This window comes from Salarias fasciatus, chromosome 22 (genome assembly GCF_902148845.1).
Source record: "Salarias fasciatus chromosome 22, fSalaFa1.1, whole genome shotgun sequence".
Lineage (NCBI taxonomy): Eukaryota > Metazoa > Chordata > Actinopteri > Blenniiformes > Blenniidae > Salarias > Salarias fasciatus.
In genome coordinates, this window is record NC_043765.1 from 21634376 (window position 1) to 21649876 (window position 15501).

The following is a 15501-nucleotide window of genomic DNA, read 5'->3' on the forward strand; positions in this document are numbered from 1 at the left end:
GTCCTCAGGTGTTCAGGGAATTTGTTCCACAATTAAGTGTAGGAACACTAAACCTCTCCCTGGGGATCTCAGAGGTCTGAATGTTTTGTAATTTACAATCTGAGCTGTATTTAGCCCTGAGACCATACCAAGCTTTGTAGACAATAAATCCTTTGAACACACAGGCAGCCAGTGCAGACTGACTGACGCTCAGGTGTAACATGCTCCACTGCTCTGAGGACTCTGGATGAGCTGCGACTGTTTGACAGATTTACTGCGTTAATACACAGTTACAATAATCCAGCTTACTGAAAATAAATACTTGAATGCTCTCAATCTTGTTTGGTCAGAAATCCTTGAATTCTTGAAACATTCAGACTGCAGTTAAGCCGACTGTGGTGTTGTCTTAATGCGGTTGTAATGAACACATTTGTCCACTGGGTGGCGGTAATTAGCCGTGCTGTTTGTTGTCGACGGCCTGCTGTAAATCCAGCGAAGAACAGAGCAGCAGGTTAGCAGGGTTGGGAGTTTAGAGATAGACTCCGTCACTGTGGAGGGATAAGGTGGGTAAAACACTGCTTTCTTCGCTTAATTTAACACCGACACCTGTTCGTAGCGAGGTCGGTTTGGTTCTGCTTCCTAAACATGCGAGGCGACGCCTTGTTACGCGTGACTTGATCGTTATTGGGAGCAGAAAAGCCTCTGGAGCTAGCATTAGCCTAGCCAGTTAAATACCCCCGAGGACCAAGCCCAGTTTGTTTATAAGTGAATGTTATTTGATCTCTTGCGAGTCATTTAGCATCAGTTTTACCTGTCAGCAGGGATCGTTGTGATGTTATAACTGTGTAGTTATAATGAAAGCCCGAATACACACCGCATACGGATAGCAGTGTGTTGTTATAGTCTGTTTCCGTTGTGTGTCAGTGACAAGTTGACGTGTTCACTAAAAACCTCCTGTTTCCTCTTTTACGTCCTTTTTCTTCTAGCTGTGCTCAGCCTGGATGAACCTACAGGAAACTGTACAGAGTTCTCTAATGGCGACGATGGAAAAGTGTTAGGAGTGGAACCGGGACACCCGAGGCTGTCCGCATCTTTCTGTCTTCCAGTGAAGACAAATGGTTTTGGGTCATGGATCAGGCTGTTGTGGACGGTCCTGTCACCCTGGTCATCAGGGCTCCTAACCAGAAGTACGATGACCAGACAATCAACTGCTGCCAAAACTGGACTGTGGAGAAACTCAAAGCCCACCTGTCTGATGTGTATCCCAGTAAACCAGTGAGTATCTCACCCTGATCTGGCTAAAAACATATCTGAACACCTCTTTTGTATCCAAACCACCTTACCAGTAACGTTTAGTCACCAACAAGAGTTCCAGCTTGTTTTCGAACGAGCATTAAAGTGAGTTAGACAGTAAACACCATTTGAAATTGCAACTTAACTGTTCTATTAATGAAAAACTTTATTATAGGACAGTTATGATACTTTCATTGGTCCTAGCATCCTCCAGCCAAACAAATCCACATTTCAGAAAACAACTATTTCTACAGCAGCTGTCATTTATATTTATACACATAACTCTGTGTTTAGTAAAATACTTAGATCAACTAATTGAAAACTGTGTAGAATAGTAGTGTAGAATTTTCAAATTTTGGACATACAAAAGCATTTACATATGGGAGTAAATTATGAGGGAACAGTTTGCAACAGTAAAGTCCCTGAATACCAAAGTGATGGTAATAAGCCCATCTATTTAATACTCAGCTGAGCAGAATTACTCCCGAAGGTGATAATTTTAGATGTCGTTTGATTGGCTTCAAACTGAATAAATGAGGAATTTCGGCCTTGTTGGTTGTTGTCGTGTCAGATTCTCAGTTGCGCTCTCTACTAGTGGATAAGAAACGGATTTCACTGTGAACGCCACTGATGCATGAATATAATCAGACACAGCAAATGCGTTTCTGCCATAGTACTTCCTCTGTGAGGATTCTGCTGAATCCCCCTTGTGATGCGCATCGCTACTGAATGTCACGGACCATTAACCTTGATGTGCGCTGTGAAGTGAAAGAAGTGGAGTTCTCAGATTTGTTGTTGCTGAAAGGACCGTGAGGTCTGTAGATCTGACGTCACGGGGAAATGAAGGCATTAAGATTCTGGTTGTATTGTGTTGCTAATCTGACTTTCCTTTCTTCTCTCGTGCTCATTCTGATGCAATCTGTGTAAACACTGTGCATACTCGGGTACAAACCGCTCTCCCGTTAAGCTGTCACGCCACCTCGCTAAGATTGGCCGCTGCGGTGGTGAAACAGTGACACATTTACCAGAAAGGCAACTTGAGTTCAGCCAAAAAGGTTTTTGTGTTGCGGGCTAGTAGAGGTTTAAAAACAGTGCCTTAAAATCTTGAATGGCTGTACAGTGAATGTAAGAGGAGACACTCTGACCTTGTTTAGTTTAAGCTAAATCCACAGTTAAGACCTACTTATCCTGACTGAGGCTACTATGATCCCATCCTCATTACTTTCTCTTCTCACACAGGGAGTGTGCCTTTTGATGCAGTGCTCACATCCAACATTTACAGTTTAATGTTTTCATGGTTGGAAATATGGATACATTACTGTTCCAAATATTATAAACTTCAGTCCTAAAGTTAGAGACTGGCTTGTTGAATCAAGTATCCTACATTCTTGCCTTTGTTGACCTCATTATCATTATGCGATTATATTTTTAGAGCTCCAAAGACCAGAGGCTGGTATATTCTGGAAAGCTGCTTCTGGATCACTTCACCTTGAAAGACGTGCTCAGGAAGGTTTGTTTTCTCATCACTGATCTGAGTATTTATTGGATTGATTCTAAGTCTGATAGTAAACTTCATGTCCGCTGACATGCAGCATTTTAAAGCCTTTGAACGGTTTTAACAACGACATCCAGTAATTTAATTTGTTTTTATTATCATGAAAGTATTTTAAAGAGTTTCTGTGTTGGTCGTGTGGAACGTGCTGCATTTCCTAATGAGCTGTATCTTCTTCTACAGCAGGATGAGTACCATATGCTCCATCTGGTATGCGCCTCACGAACCCCTCCCAGCTCCCCAAAGCCCCCCCGCAGCCGCAGTAACAAGCCTCAGGAGAGCACAGCCAGTCCCACGGTGGGTCATCCGTGTCCTTTTCACACCTTGCTTTGTATTTCATCACCGCTGCATCTCTTTTCATCATCCGCCTGCTGTAATGTTCGCGTCCCGGAGGATGAAGCAGCATCACTTTGCTTCCTTTCTTCAGTCTTTCTCTTCACGACTTGTTTCTGTGATGACAGGCCGCTCAGAGCTCCAGCAGCCCCGGTCAGGACGGCCAGTCATCCAGAGTTGAGAGCGCTGATGGGCTTAGACAGCGAGCTGTTCCTTACCCGTACCACCAGATGTATCCACAAATGATCCACAGGTGAGCCGTTCCCGCAGCGAAGCTTTGAAAGAAAAAGTAAACCTTACCAAGTTTATATTGATCTTTTAGTTAATTTATGAAAATTGCCTGAAGCTCCCCAAAAAAACCGACGTCATTATGTTAATGTGGCAGCAGTGTAATACGTCAGTTTCCTGTTTGAGTCCGAGTCGAAGCTGTGATGGCAGTCAGGTTCAGACGTGCTCTCGCTTCCATCTCACCTTGTTACGCACGTACATGTGGAAACTGACGTCTGTCAGAGACCCACGGAGGCAGAGCGGGGCAAGATAAAACATGCTGACGAAGACATTTATCCTCTCTTTAAATTTAAAATCACCGTTTCACAATTCATATGATGAAAAGCCAGAGGGCTCCTGACGTTCTTTCCGCCGTTCAGTTTGACTTTACGCACATCTTGTAGGGAACAAGAGTTGCTGTGGCGTCATCTCAGGACGCTATTGCAGAAATGTCCTAACTTGCATGTCCTATAATAACTGTTTAGAGATCGTGATGATTCCAGGTGACATGTTGATATTTTAGGCAGGGCAGCTTTTATTTTGACAACACAGTTCAACAGCAGTGCAATTCAAAGTGCTTTACATCAACAAACATGTAGAGTAAAACTGGAAGATGAATGAAAGTGAACCCATCTAGGGTACATTTTAAATCTCTGTGGATGATATTGTTGCAGCCTTCAGGCAGACTCGGACTCAGACGGGGTATTTTTTTGCCGTGAGGCTATAGTGCTAACCTTTACACCTTCACTCGTGCGTCTGTTGCATCAGATGTCACAGTCTGGATAATGAAGTGTGTCTTTTCCAGCTGGAATCAATACTCTCCTCAGCCGACCCCCCCTGCAAACACGCCCGCATATTACAACCCCATGACGTTCATGTGGTGGCAGCAGCTGTACGCCAGGCAGTACTTCATGCATTAGTGAGTCAACCTGCGCCCTCCTCATCTCCACTGGCTGTGTTTGAAGTAGATCATGATCATGGCTGTCCCCCCCTCCCCCCCTCCCCCCCCCCCCTCCCCCCCCCCCCTCCCCCCCTCCAGTCAGCTACTGGCCGCCTCCGCTCAGCAGCTCCGGCCCGAACAGGCCTCGGCCCAGCCCGACCAGCCGGACCCCCTGAGCCAGCGGCCGCAGGTGGGTCGCCACGGCAACCCGGAGGTCCAGATGAACGCCCAGGGAGGGGAGATCCTGAACGAGGAGGAGCTGAACCGGGACTGGCTGGACTGGGTGTACACCTTCTCCCGCGCTGCTATCTTGCTCAGTATAGTCTACTTCTACTCGTCCTTCAGCCGCTTCGTCATGGTGATGATGGCCATGCTGGTGCTCTACCTGTGAGTCCTCCTCAGTCCCTTCCTGAGTCCAGTTCCTCCTCCACACACAGTACAGTCAAAGGTTTACACACAAGAGCAGGTTTCACTTAAATCTCCCACAATGAGAGTGACAACATTAAAAATGAAATTCTTATTTCCAGTGTTACTGAAGTCATGGTTCAAATCTCCATTGTAATTCTCCCCTGTCTGGATAGGTGTTTCACGTTTTCATCTTCAATGTTATTTCAGCTTCAATTTTCATCAACCAATATTAGAAATAGTCATATTTTATCTTAATGACTCTGCTGTAATGTAGTCGAGGCTTTAATGTCCGTCAGACAGATTTTTCCTTCAACAGGAGAGAATTGAGTTTTTATTATTAAAAACAAAATAATGCAGCCGAAGTTTCTTTCATTTCACATTTAAATTTTTAGCAATCGCCTCGAGAAACAATTTACTTCAGAAAATTGGATGCCATTAGAATCAATCATGTATTAAATGGAAGTCTCGCCGGTTGAATGCTTTTCTGATTGGGGGCTTTTTTTTTTTTTCTTTTCCACCGCTGGGGTTGTTCTGCACTGATGCAATCGTATAAACCAGTCAAAAGAAGATTATATACAGATATTTGCTCACTTGGTTTCTTCACTTCTTTTCTGAAAGAAATGGCTGAGTTTAGAGTGCATCACTGCCTCCTAGTGGCCAACATGGTGAAGTTCGTTTTAGTGTCACATCTCAGAAGAAATGACAAAACACGCATCATTACAGATAGTGAAAGTGGAGTAACGGGATTTGTTGTTGAAAGAGTGCAGACAGTTTTTAATGTGTGTGTTTTTTCGTCTCTGTGCATGCAGACACCAGGCCGGCTGGTTTCCCTTCAATCTGGAGAACGAGCTCCAGCTTCCAGGAGACAGAAACAATCAAGACGACCTGGAGGGAGAGCTGCCAAACCACGACTTACAAGAAATGGTAACTCTAAATATGCTGCCAGTGCGGCGGCGGCAAGGCGATCGCCGTCCACTCACTGGTTGTTCATGATATTTTCAAGAAAATAAACATTTCAGAAATTCTTAGAGCTGTGTCAAGATATAAAACGCACTTTAAGGTCATTTCGCAGTTGAGAGTTTAACCCTCTGCTCTCTCCGCGGCGTCGCCGTGCAGGAGGGAGCAATGGACGACGGCTCCGACGATGACGGGGAGAGCGGCGAGGAGGGAGCGGAGGATCCGAACAGCGGCCCCCACGCGGGCTTCCTGTCCTCCACCTGGTCCTTCATCATCACCTTCTTCATGTCGCTCATCCCGGAGGGGCCGCCCAACGCCGCCAACTGAGTCCCGCCCGCTCTGTTGCAATGCAGTGTTAATCGTTTCCTGGTTGTCGACTCCATTTAGCAAAAGTTTGAGCTGGAACACAAACGACTCATTTAAACCTGGAGAAAAAAAGAAATACAGGTTATTTTATATGGAGGCTTTTTTTTTTTCTTGAGAAAAATTCAGGCCATCATGTGATGAACCGCCATGTAAACACAGAGACGACAGTCAGATTTGACCCAAATTCATTATTTTCTCTGAAAGAGGCTGAAAGACTTGTTGAAATAGTTTTGCTTGAGTTGTAATTATTATTATTCTTATTTTTTAATTTGTATTTGTGGTTCATTTCAAAACAAAACACTTTTAAATGGCCACTTTAATCCAATTCAAAATAAGAAAATGCGAAACATGTAGCATTTAAATCAACTTGATGTGTGATTTTGCCCCTGAGAGCTGATCAAAAAGTGTAACGTGTGTACTGTGTTCAAGTGATGCTGGCTGCTGAGGTGTTTTTTGTTTTTCTTCTTCTTTCTTTTCAAAAGTGAATCGATGTACCACTAATCCTCGAGACAGTGTCTAAGAACTGACGGATGTAGAGTCACTGATCTTCGCCACCATTAACTGAATATTCCAGTCACTGGGACTGAAGCCGAGACATTAAGAGGTCAGAAAATAAATCTACTGTTCGATGAAGCGCTGAGATGCAGGGGTCAGGGAGGACCGACTGCACTCTGAAACCTCTGAAAAGGACTGCTGCTGTTACATCTAACATGTTGTGTACTAACAATGATGTTCAGATTAAAACCTTGTCCAGTTACACAGTTTGATGGTCACTTTTTCTCATTACCGAGTTTTACCGAATTGCTTTGCAATTTTGCCATTTGTGCAGAAAATGAAATCTGGATTGCACTCATGCAGGAACAAGTTTGACTAGTTTATAACTCATTCCACTTGCCCTCGCTCCTTGGTAAATAGCACCTCCACCATTTACAAGAACAAACATGTCAGGCACGAGTCAGTGCGAATTACTGCACTACTCAGTTTATTTTAGGACACTAAATTATTAAAACGACAGATTTTTTTCATGTGTTTTTTGCTTCATTTTTTTCATGAAAATGGTTTTAGTTTCCCGAAGTTCCCTGTGGTAGAAGTACTTGTAGATTCCCTCTGATATAGTTATTGATAATTCTTCAGTTGTTTTGGATGAAAAACTCCCCACTGGGTGAAATTTGGCAAATTGGGTGGATTTCTGTGTCCAGCCAGTATGAAACTGCTTCCTGTTGTGAATCAGAAATAAAAGAACCACACTGAGATCTCAGTGGGTCGCACAACTGTGGGTAAATCCTTTCATAAAGTGACGAGAAAGAAGAACTGCCTCATGCAAACAGTGAAACCTGCTACTCTACAGCTGCACGTCTGAGGCTGTTTTCTGCAGCAGACTGAGCCATAGATCTCTGCTGCCACCTCCAGGCTCTACTGTGTACTGCAACCACTGGCACAGAACATAATGTACACAAAATTTAGATCCTGACAGCAGAATTCTGCAGACAATCACCTGATTATCAAACTAGGGGAACGAAGAAAGCAGAGCTGAAAGCATCTGCAACAACTACAAGCAATTTGTAACATTTTAATAAAACTGCTCAATCTGTGTCAACGTGTTCAGTTACTTTCCCCGAACATCTTGTTTTTACAGAAGACAAACGCACAGGGGGAAAAAAAAAATGACAGCAGAAAATCACCATGTATTCACTTTTATTGCTTTGCAACAGTCGGTCATGACAGAGAAGTCATCGTTCAAAAAAAAAAAAAAAAACGACAGGATGCTGTGTGCTTCACTTTAAGTTATCTGTAGATCAGAATGAAGGCCGGAAACTGCTGATGAGTGGAGATGATAACAAGTCTTTTTTTTTTTAAAGACCAAAAATATCCCAATTATTTAATTTTTTTTGTGGGTGGTCGCTATAAAGAAATGATTTAAATCATAACTTAATGTCAATATTAATTGACCTCATGTGGGGAAAAATACAACTTTTTCTTGTTTTTTTTTTTAGAAGTTCTGGATGTTTACATCACAATGCTTCATTAAAAAAAATAAAAGAAACATCACCTCAATATTTCTTAGAGATTTCATGTTGAGGAGCAAATACTACAGCAGTGACAGCCACGCCCACGTATACACAACATCCAGGGTTAAACTGCAGATGGAAAATAAATTGTTCTGAGTGGGTGGCTCAGGCTACGACCGACACACACAGACGAGGGGTAACACTACGACAGAAATACGCCTCTGGAGGACAGAAACGAAACAATGATGGTCTGTCTTTGGCATTCGCGTGCCACCGTATGTGTGTGTGTGTGTGTGTGTGTGTGTGTGTGTGTGTGTGTGTGTGTACCTGTACATCTGGTCTGAACACATGAATCATCAGTACAAGACTTTTACACATGAAGAGCATCGACAAGGCACATTAAGCTATTGTTCCGTACAGTCACTGCAGCTACGCACAGACAGAACCCAAGAAACGAGACGCCCGGACGCCGTTACACTAATTACTCTTTGCCTGAATAATATTTAAGTTTCAGGTGTCCGTACCGTCGCACGGTGCAGGATACTTATTGCTAAAACAGGACTGCACTTAGCAAAATAAGAACAAAATCCTAGGATATAATAGTTTTTACATATACAGTAAAAATATTTTGCATAAAATGATTTGCAATGATATACACGGTAGATAAACATACCAAATTATCTTTTACAACACACACACACACACACACGCACGCACGCACGCGCACACACACACATACACGCTCTTATCAACAATAAACACACAGTATAAAATCCGGTGCAACTAACCAACAAATATTCTCTTTTCCATATTCTGCACCTTTTTTTTTTTTTTTTAACTATACTTTATGATTTACAGCATTTATTAAAATAGTTGTGATATCAGCGATGAGAGGAATACAGTGGACAGTTAATTATCGCTGCCTTGTGACAAAGTGACCACAGTCAGAAATCGTTTTAGACTCCTGAGATGTTAAACTTTCTTTTGAACAACAGCTCTCTAAATACTGTGGGAAGAGGGACGAAAAAAACAAACAAACAAAAAAAAAAACGACTTTATATTAACACACTATAATTTACTTTCAGTAAGAAACTATATCATGGCAAAGTGCTTACTGTACAGTACAGACTTCATATGGCCTCTAAAAGTAGGATTTCTGCTATATTGAAAATGGAAACAGCACGGTACACAGATGATGAATGCGTTTCCTCTACGACCACATTCACTACGAACAGTGACGTTTACAGTGAAAACAACTGACCAGCTTTCGAGCAGCAACATCAACACTGAGTGTTCTCCTGGAGGCGGGACAGACGGAGCAAATTCCACAAAGATGTCTGCAGCAGTAGTGTTGAAACGTACCTGTCTGTGTCGTTTTGCTGTGAGAGAGCCAATATAAAATATCTGACACCGGCGGTACCTGAATGGCTTTCATCAAATGAGTTTTGAAGCTGGTGTGTTTTAGTGAAAGGTCCTAATAGACCTGAAATACATGGAAAGAAAAGAAAAAAAACAAAACAAAACAATGCAGAAACACTCGAGAGTAAGAGTTAAAAAGCACAGTGGCCTGCAAAAATATCTATACTTTGAAACTGAAAACAAATCATACGAGGACATAAAGGAAACAATCCGCTCACGCAGTCTAAGATCCCCACCAGTGAGACCCCTTCCTTTGGCTTCCATGGTTCAAACAGGTAAGAAGAAATTGCCAGAATGAGAGAAGTCCTAAACTGAGTATCAGCGGGCAGTAAAAGCAGAATTCCGTCATTTCTTGGACATGTATGCTCTGAACTGTGCATCATTTGTACATGTGCTGCACACGTCGGACTTTCAAATCTTTTGAGTGATTGAGGACTTGCAGCGGCGGGAGGGAGGAGGTCGTCTGCCCCTGAAGGCGGGGACTGGCGTAGACGGGTTGTGCTGCTCCACTTCAGCGTCCTCGTTGTGAGGGAGGAGGAGGAGGAGGAGGAGGAGTCGGGGGGGGGAGGGAAGGAAGGCCTCCCGTCTCAGCGTGATCACAGGAAGGTCTCGGCGGTGGAGCTCTTTCCGGGCGTGTCCGGGCTGATGTCCACTCTAACGCACGCCACCTTCTCCTGGCTGTTGGGGGAAGAGGAGAGGAGAGACGAGGCGTGAGCGCTCGCTCCGGATCGCCACGGCGGTGAGGATGGAGAGTGAGTTTAAATGTGACGTGGAGAGATAGCGCTGCATTACTGCTACTGATAAACATGCTGGAGACAGAGCCGTGCTAAAAACCGTCAACAAACAGTACAGTGCAAAAGTTTCGTCATGTCTTTTTCCGTCCTTATCAAATAATCCCAGGAGGACGATTTAATCGGGGCTCTTTAGGAACCACGCAAACAATTCTCACACTTCTTGTTTTTCCCTCTATGTGTGTTGACTGTTGTGTTTTTTTTCCCTCCTAGTCTCGATGATCAGAGTGTAAGCAGGTGTGCTGATTCAGAGGCCGAGCATTCCAGCTGCTCCTCATTTGTCCAATCAAGCCATTGATCTGCCACAGCAGCCTGAACGCCCCGCAGCTCCTCCTGTTTCATCATCTTCCTGTGATTCCAATCAATTCCTCCCAGTTTTTGCTGGCACGCACCCGCCTGTGTGACTGCAGTTAAACTGTAGGCTATCTTTTTTTCCTTTAACTTTTCAGCTTTCATTTAGTGGTTATTTTTGTGGCAATCCTCCTAACTAACTAAAAAATAGGACTACGAAACAATAACTGTGGTTTGTCTTTTACATGTGATCTTAAGAATATATGAAAACCATAAACAAATGTTGTGTCATTTTCTGACAATTTCATTCAATTAAAAGGCTCTTTGCATGATGCAAGGTGGATTTTTGCACAGTACTGTGTGTTCAAAACTGAGTAGATTACAAACACCTCCCCCCCCAAAAAAATGATCCAATATTTTCAAATAAGGATGAACACTTCTCTCCTTTTTCCCCCCATCAACAATGAAGTGTGTATTATTCTCACTGGGCTTTTACAGAGCATTGTCCTGATTACAATTTAGTACTTCACGCCCTTGAAAGATGTTTCTCCCGAGCAGCTTGTTTACTACAGCATGGAAAGACTGTTGCAGAGTCATGAAACGGGCTCGGGATGCATCAAACATAAAATGGTATATTGTTGTGCGTTGGGATACGGGGGCTCTGGAGGACTCCAGGAGATGGCATAGCTACCTTCCACTACTCTTCACAGGTTGGACACAAGACTCTGCACTCGAGTTCACTGCTTTCCACACTGCGGTTTTGGCCATTTCATCAGAGATATTTACAACCAAGGGGTCAGACTCAGGACTACATGCCAAAATGCAAAACACACACGCACAAACATAAAGACAGAGAGAAGACAGGCATGTAGACGTCAAATCGTGGGAGAGGTTCGGTGCAGGACAGTTCAAACGAGCAGACACAAACATGCACATACATCAGAGATTAAAAAAAACAAATCAACAGCACGGAACAATTGACCAGACAGAAACAAAATATCCCGTGTTAATATGTGCTACGTTACTCTGGCGTTTTAGGCAAAAAGGCATTTGCTGAGTGGATTTGTGCTGACGTCGTTAGTTCGTAAAATGAGAACTCACTTATTTCAACAAGAACATCTCTATCACAGACTATTTAATATCCAGCATGAAGAAAACTTCATACAAAGCGGTGTGCTTTAGAAGCCAGTTATTTTAATGAGTTATTTTAATGGCCATGCGCTGACTGTGCGAGTGACAGTGAGTGGAGTTAATCTGCAGCCATGTGGGTCAGATGTTTGGCATCAGACACACACCCTGCTACCTCGTCTTCCACGGGGAGGCTGTGGGTCACTACTCCTATTCTGTATGATCTGTTCAAGACGGACATAATGACACAGAGCTGACCACCACTTCAAGTTGTACATGACAACAGGATGCATGAATATTTACTGTGAGGTGTGTCTACATTTGCTTTCAGCGCTCTGGACCTGCTGTCTGGAGCATTTCATCCACAGAAGCTTTAATAAGGGAAGTTTGGAATGTTTATATTTACATTCATGAGGGATTTTAGGGAGTCAAATTTTATTTTCTTCCACCAGACATAGACTTCACACCTCACTCAACGTTTAACATCAATTTCTGCATTTCATCACAGCGTTACTGCGAGACTGGCTGCACCACGTACCTCCCTGAGAGTGTTTTCACTGGGATGTCCAGACGGTTTGATGCTTCAAAGTCGACCTTCAGTCCCATTTCCTCCTCCTCCTCCTGAAGTCTGGACTCCTCCTCCTGGAGTGACGGAGGATTGAAATCATTCATCACGGAGCAGTTTGAACTGCACCGAGGACATTTGTGACTTATGGTTTTAGGAGAACTTTACTATATGAGATATTATAGTGGGTTAATTGTGACATTATGTTTATTGACGGTCATGATTCAAAATCATAGACACAGCTACTGCGAAATCTACAACAGTCAGAACAGGTTGAAATACAAAGTGTAAAAATTGAATGATTTCTTTTACCAGCTTTTCACGTGCTTTTATCTTGTTGTCGTCCTCCTTCTTCTTTTTGCTCTCTGGCATCAAGTCATCGAGCCAACTCAGCTCTCTCTTTGTAAAGATTAAGTCCAGAAGCTTTCGGACGAACACCAGCGCCAAGACCTGAAGACAGAGATAAACAAGTTGCTTCCACTTCACCACTGTGTGGCTTTTTCAGTCTTCATTTGACATATTATATACATACTTCTTTTTTTTTAAAACATTGTTACTCCTGCACCGTTTATTAACCCATTTTGCGTGGAAGCATTGAAACGATAAACCCAGTGAGAGAGTCATTACCATCATTGGGAACACGACGGCTGCGGCGGAGGCCTTGATGATCCAGAGCAGAACCAAGCAGGTGAGCTGCACCAAGGTGAAGATGTGAACCTTCCACAGCGGCACGTAGCGCAGGTAGATCAGGTCCGGCTGGTGCTTGGCAGGCATGCCAAACAGCTTGATTCTGTCAAAGAACTGAAGAGAAAAGGGAGAGTGAGAAATGCTTAAAAAAGTCCAGAGACATGAATAAAAAGCAGAGGCGGGATGAAGGGGGGGAAAGGAGAACATGTAATTCATTATTTAAAAAAGGAAAAGCTTGTAAAGATATTGAATTTCCATCAAAGGTCTGTAACGGCGGGAGGCAAACTGATCATCACTAACAGCTCATGGCCGCTGCTCTGCTTCGAATAAAAGGGATGATTATCTTCAAAGACGGGCAGACCAGAGACTTACTTGAATGCCTTTGAGGGATGAGACACCCATGTAGAGGAAGACTCCATACAGGACGGGCATGGGAATGAACTGTTGGGAGCAAATCAATTCAGGAAATAAGTGCACAAAAGCATTTGTTACAAGTTCCAGAATTATAAAACATCCAGACAGATATTGTCACTTCTTTTGTTTTCCTGGAATCAAAGTAATTGACTGCCTGGATATTTACATTACAGATTAACAATATGCCATCTCACCTTGAGCGCGGATGTCATGAAAACGGAACAACCCATGAGAACAAAGATCATGAATCCAGTGACGCGCTGCTCTCGGATGCCCAGAAACTTGGGCTGCTCTCCTGGCGCGGAGCAGCCGGACTCCACCTTCAGGCTGTTGACGTGGGAGATGGAGAGGACGGTAGCGGCCACGAACCACGGCAGGCCCATGATGGAGCACACCCCCAGCATGACGGACACGACCAGCAGGTCCAGGTGATAGCCGCAGCCTTTCTGTAAAGCAAGCAGGAAAACCAGTCCAGTCAGTCTGAACAGAAGCTCAAGTCTCTCTGGAGAAAATGTGGGGAAACAGTGTATAAAAAAAAAAACAAAAACAAAACAGAAATACCATGTTGAGGACCACAACAATCAAACAACACAATTATTCATAAGTTTTATCATCTTTGTCTAAAACAATAAGCGGGGTCTGACCTTAAGTTTGTGCTCTTTGCGGTTAATGATGACTGCAGTGATCTGCTGATCCATAAAGATCAGGATCGTGCAGAGCAGCGCAGGAAGTGCTGCCACCAGCAGCGTCCACCAGGGATTCTCCCCCAGCGGGTCGATCAGCCAGCCTCTGTGCTTTGAAGTCGGCTGCAAAATAACAGCTTTTGCACTTTACTGCGTAAAGCATCTGATGCATTGTTCCTTGAGATTTTCTTTCAATGTTAATGTAGTAAATGAACAAACACAGTACCTCGAAGCGATCAGGAACATTCAGTTTAGGGGAAGGGATCCCCATCAAGTAGTCAACCAACACCATGATCATGATGGTTATGAATACAGCAAAGTCACTGATAGTTGAGCGCACCTGGGCGACACACACACAAAACACACAGGGTCAAAGCAGGAAGCTGGACGTTGGTATTCGACAAGGGCAATCTGTTCCCACTTATAAATGTATTCCTACACCGGATCGCTCATAAAAGCTGCATCACCGCTACGACATTCTTACCGTTGGTCAAACAAGATACACCAAAGTCACATTACACTTTGGTCAACAGTACAATACAGCAACAATTTGCACAACACGAACACCTGCCTACACAAAGTGATAGCTGGCTAGCTGGTGCTGCGTGGGAGGATGCAAGAAGAGCTTTTCTTTCAGCAAATGGGTTCATTGCTGAATACTAATGACTGATGCAAGGTAAACATTTACACAGCATGACAAGCTTTTGGCTGGATCGCTCCACCACATCTGCAAGGTTTCGGGTGCCGTTTCTGCAGCCTTTTACCAGGAGGAGTAGCCGACGCAAACTTACCTTGGTGGGAAAATATCTTTCAGTCTTGAACTGCTTTAGGAATGAAGACAGAAAAAAGGTGGTGAAGAAGAGAATGATGGACCAGAAGAGAACGTCTGGGATGTAGGGCCCGTGATGACCGCAGGCTGAACCCACAAATTCCCCTTGGAGGACTTTACACATCTGTAGAATGAAGAGGATGTGGTTATATTTCAGTGATTTGGGTTTTATTTAGAAGAACTGTTGCTGCTGTCCCTGTTTGTCCAGCTGACTGGGTAATTTCACTGACCTGACATGTCCTGCAAATGTGACTGTGGCTGTAATTACTGTCTGCTACACTAGATGTCACTGTCTGCCAGCCTCACCGACACGTTGAGATCGCTCCATGGGATGGAGTCTTCGCTGTAGCCTGTTCGGTTCCAGTGCTGCAGGAGCTTCGTTGAAACGTTGGCTGGTGGGGAGCACTGACATCTGGGGACAAGAAAAACAAAGCAGCGTGCACAGAAAGGTTTGTTTTAGGTGAACTCAAAACACTGGTATGGTTGATCTTTTAGCACCGGTTTGCACTGCGGGGTATTGGAGCTGCTCGAAGGCAGAGGCAGGTTTTCAGTCCGTCGCAAAGCGAACGCACCAACATTCAGACTCGTTG

The 15501-nt window shown here is 43.8% G+C and overlaps 2 protein-coding genes across 10 annotated transcripts in view; one reads left to right on the plus strand and one right to left on the minus strand.

The window, feature by feature from the left end:
- Positions 1–461: 461 nt before the first annotated feature.
- On the plus strand, positions 462–6852 carry LOC115380925 (homocysteine-responsive endoplasmic reticulum-resident ubiquitin-like domain member 2 protein). Of its 2 annotated transcripts, none has more exons than XM_030082232.1 (9): positions 462–542; positions 966–1254; positions 2705–2782; positions 3008–3121; positions 3286–3410; positions 4230–4343; positions 4464–4751; positions 5582–5696; positions 5889–6852. In XM_030082232.1, exons 2-9 carry the CDS (start codon positions 1108–1110, stop codon positions 6054–6056), a joined length of 1149 nt encoding a protein of 382 aa, XP_029938092.1. In that variant the 5' UTR covers positions 462–542; positions 966–1107; the 3' UTR covers positions 6057–6852. The 2 variants fall into 2 exon arrangements, with proteins under 2 accessions (XP_029938092.1, XP_029938094.1); XM_030082234.1 differs by having other exon boundaries at positions 3011–3121.
- Positions 6853–8707: 1855 nt separating this feature from the next.
- LOC115380924 (sodium bicarbonate cotransporter 3-like) overlaps positions 8708–15501 on the minus strand; it is a 33673-nt gene continuing 26879 nt past the window's right edge. For 5 of the 8 annotated variants that reach the window (XM_030082231.1, XM_030082230.1, XM_030082226.1 and 2 more), the window contains 12 exons: positions 15218–15323; positions 14874–15035; positions 14309–14422; positions 14044–14205; positions 13594–13845; positions 13358–13426; positions 12926–13099; positions 12611–12748; positions 12272–12375; positions 11901–11957; positions 11297–11413; positions 8708–10201 (listed from right to left, as the gene is read on the minus strand). In XM_030082231.1, coding sequence (XP_029938091.1) covers positions 10120–10201; positions 11297–11413; positions 11901–11957; positions 12272–12375; positions 12611–12748; positions 12926–13099; positions 13358–13426; positions 13594–13845; positions 14044–14205; positions 14309–14422; positions 14874–15035; positions 15218–15323 — 1537 coding nt within the window. In that variant the 3' untranslated portion in view covers positions 8708–10119. The remainder of the gene's footprint in view (positions 10202–11296; positions 11414–11900; positions 11958–12271; positions 12376–12610; positions 12749–12925; positions 13100–13357; positions 13427–13593; positions 13846–14043; positions 14206–14308; positions 14423–14873; positions 15036–15217; positions 15324–15501) is intronic. The other 3 variants (XM_030082228.1, XM_030082227.1, XM_030082229.1) reach the window with 2 other exon arrangements.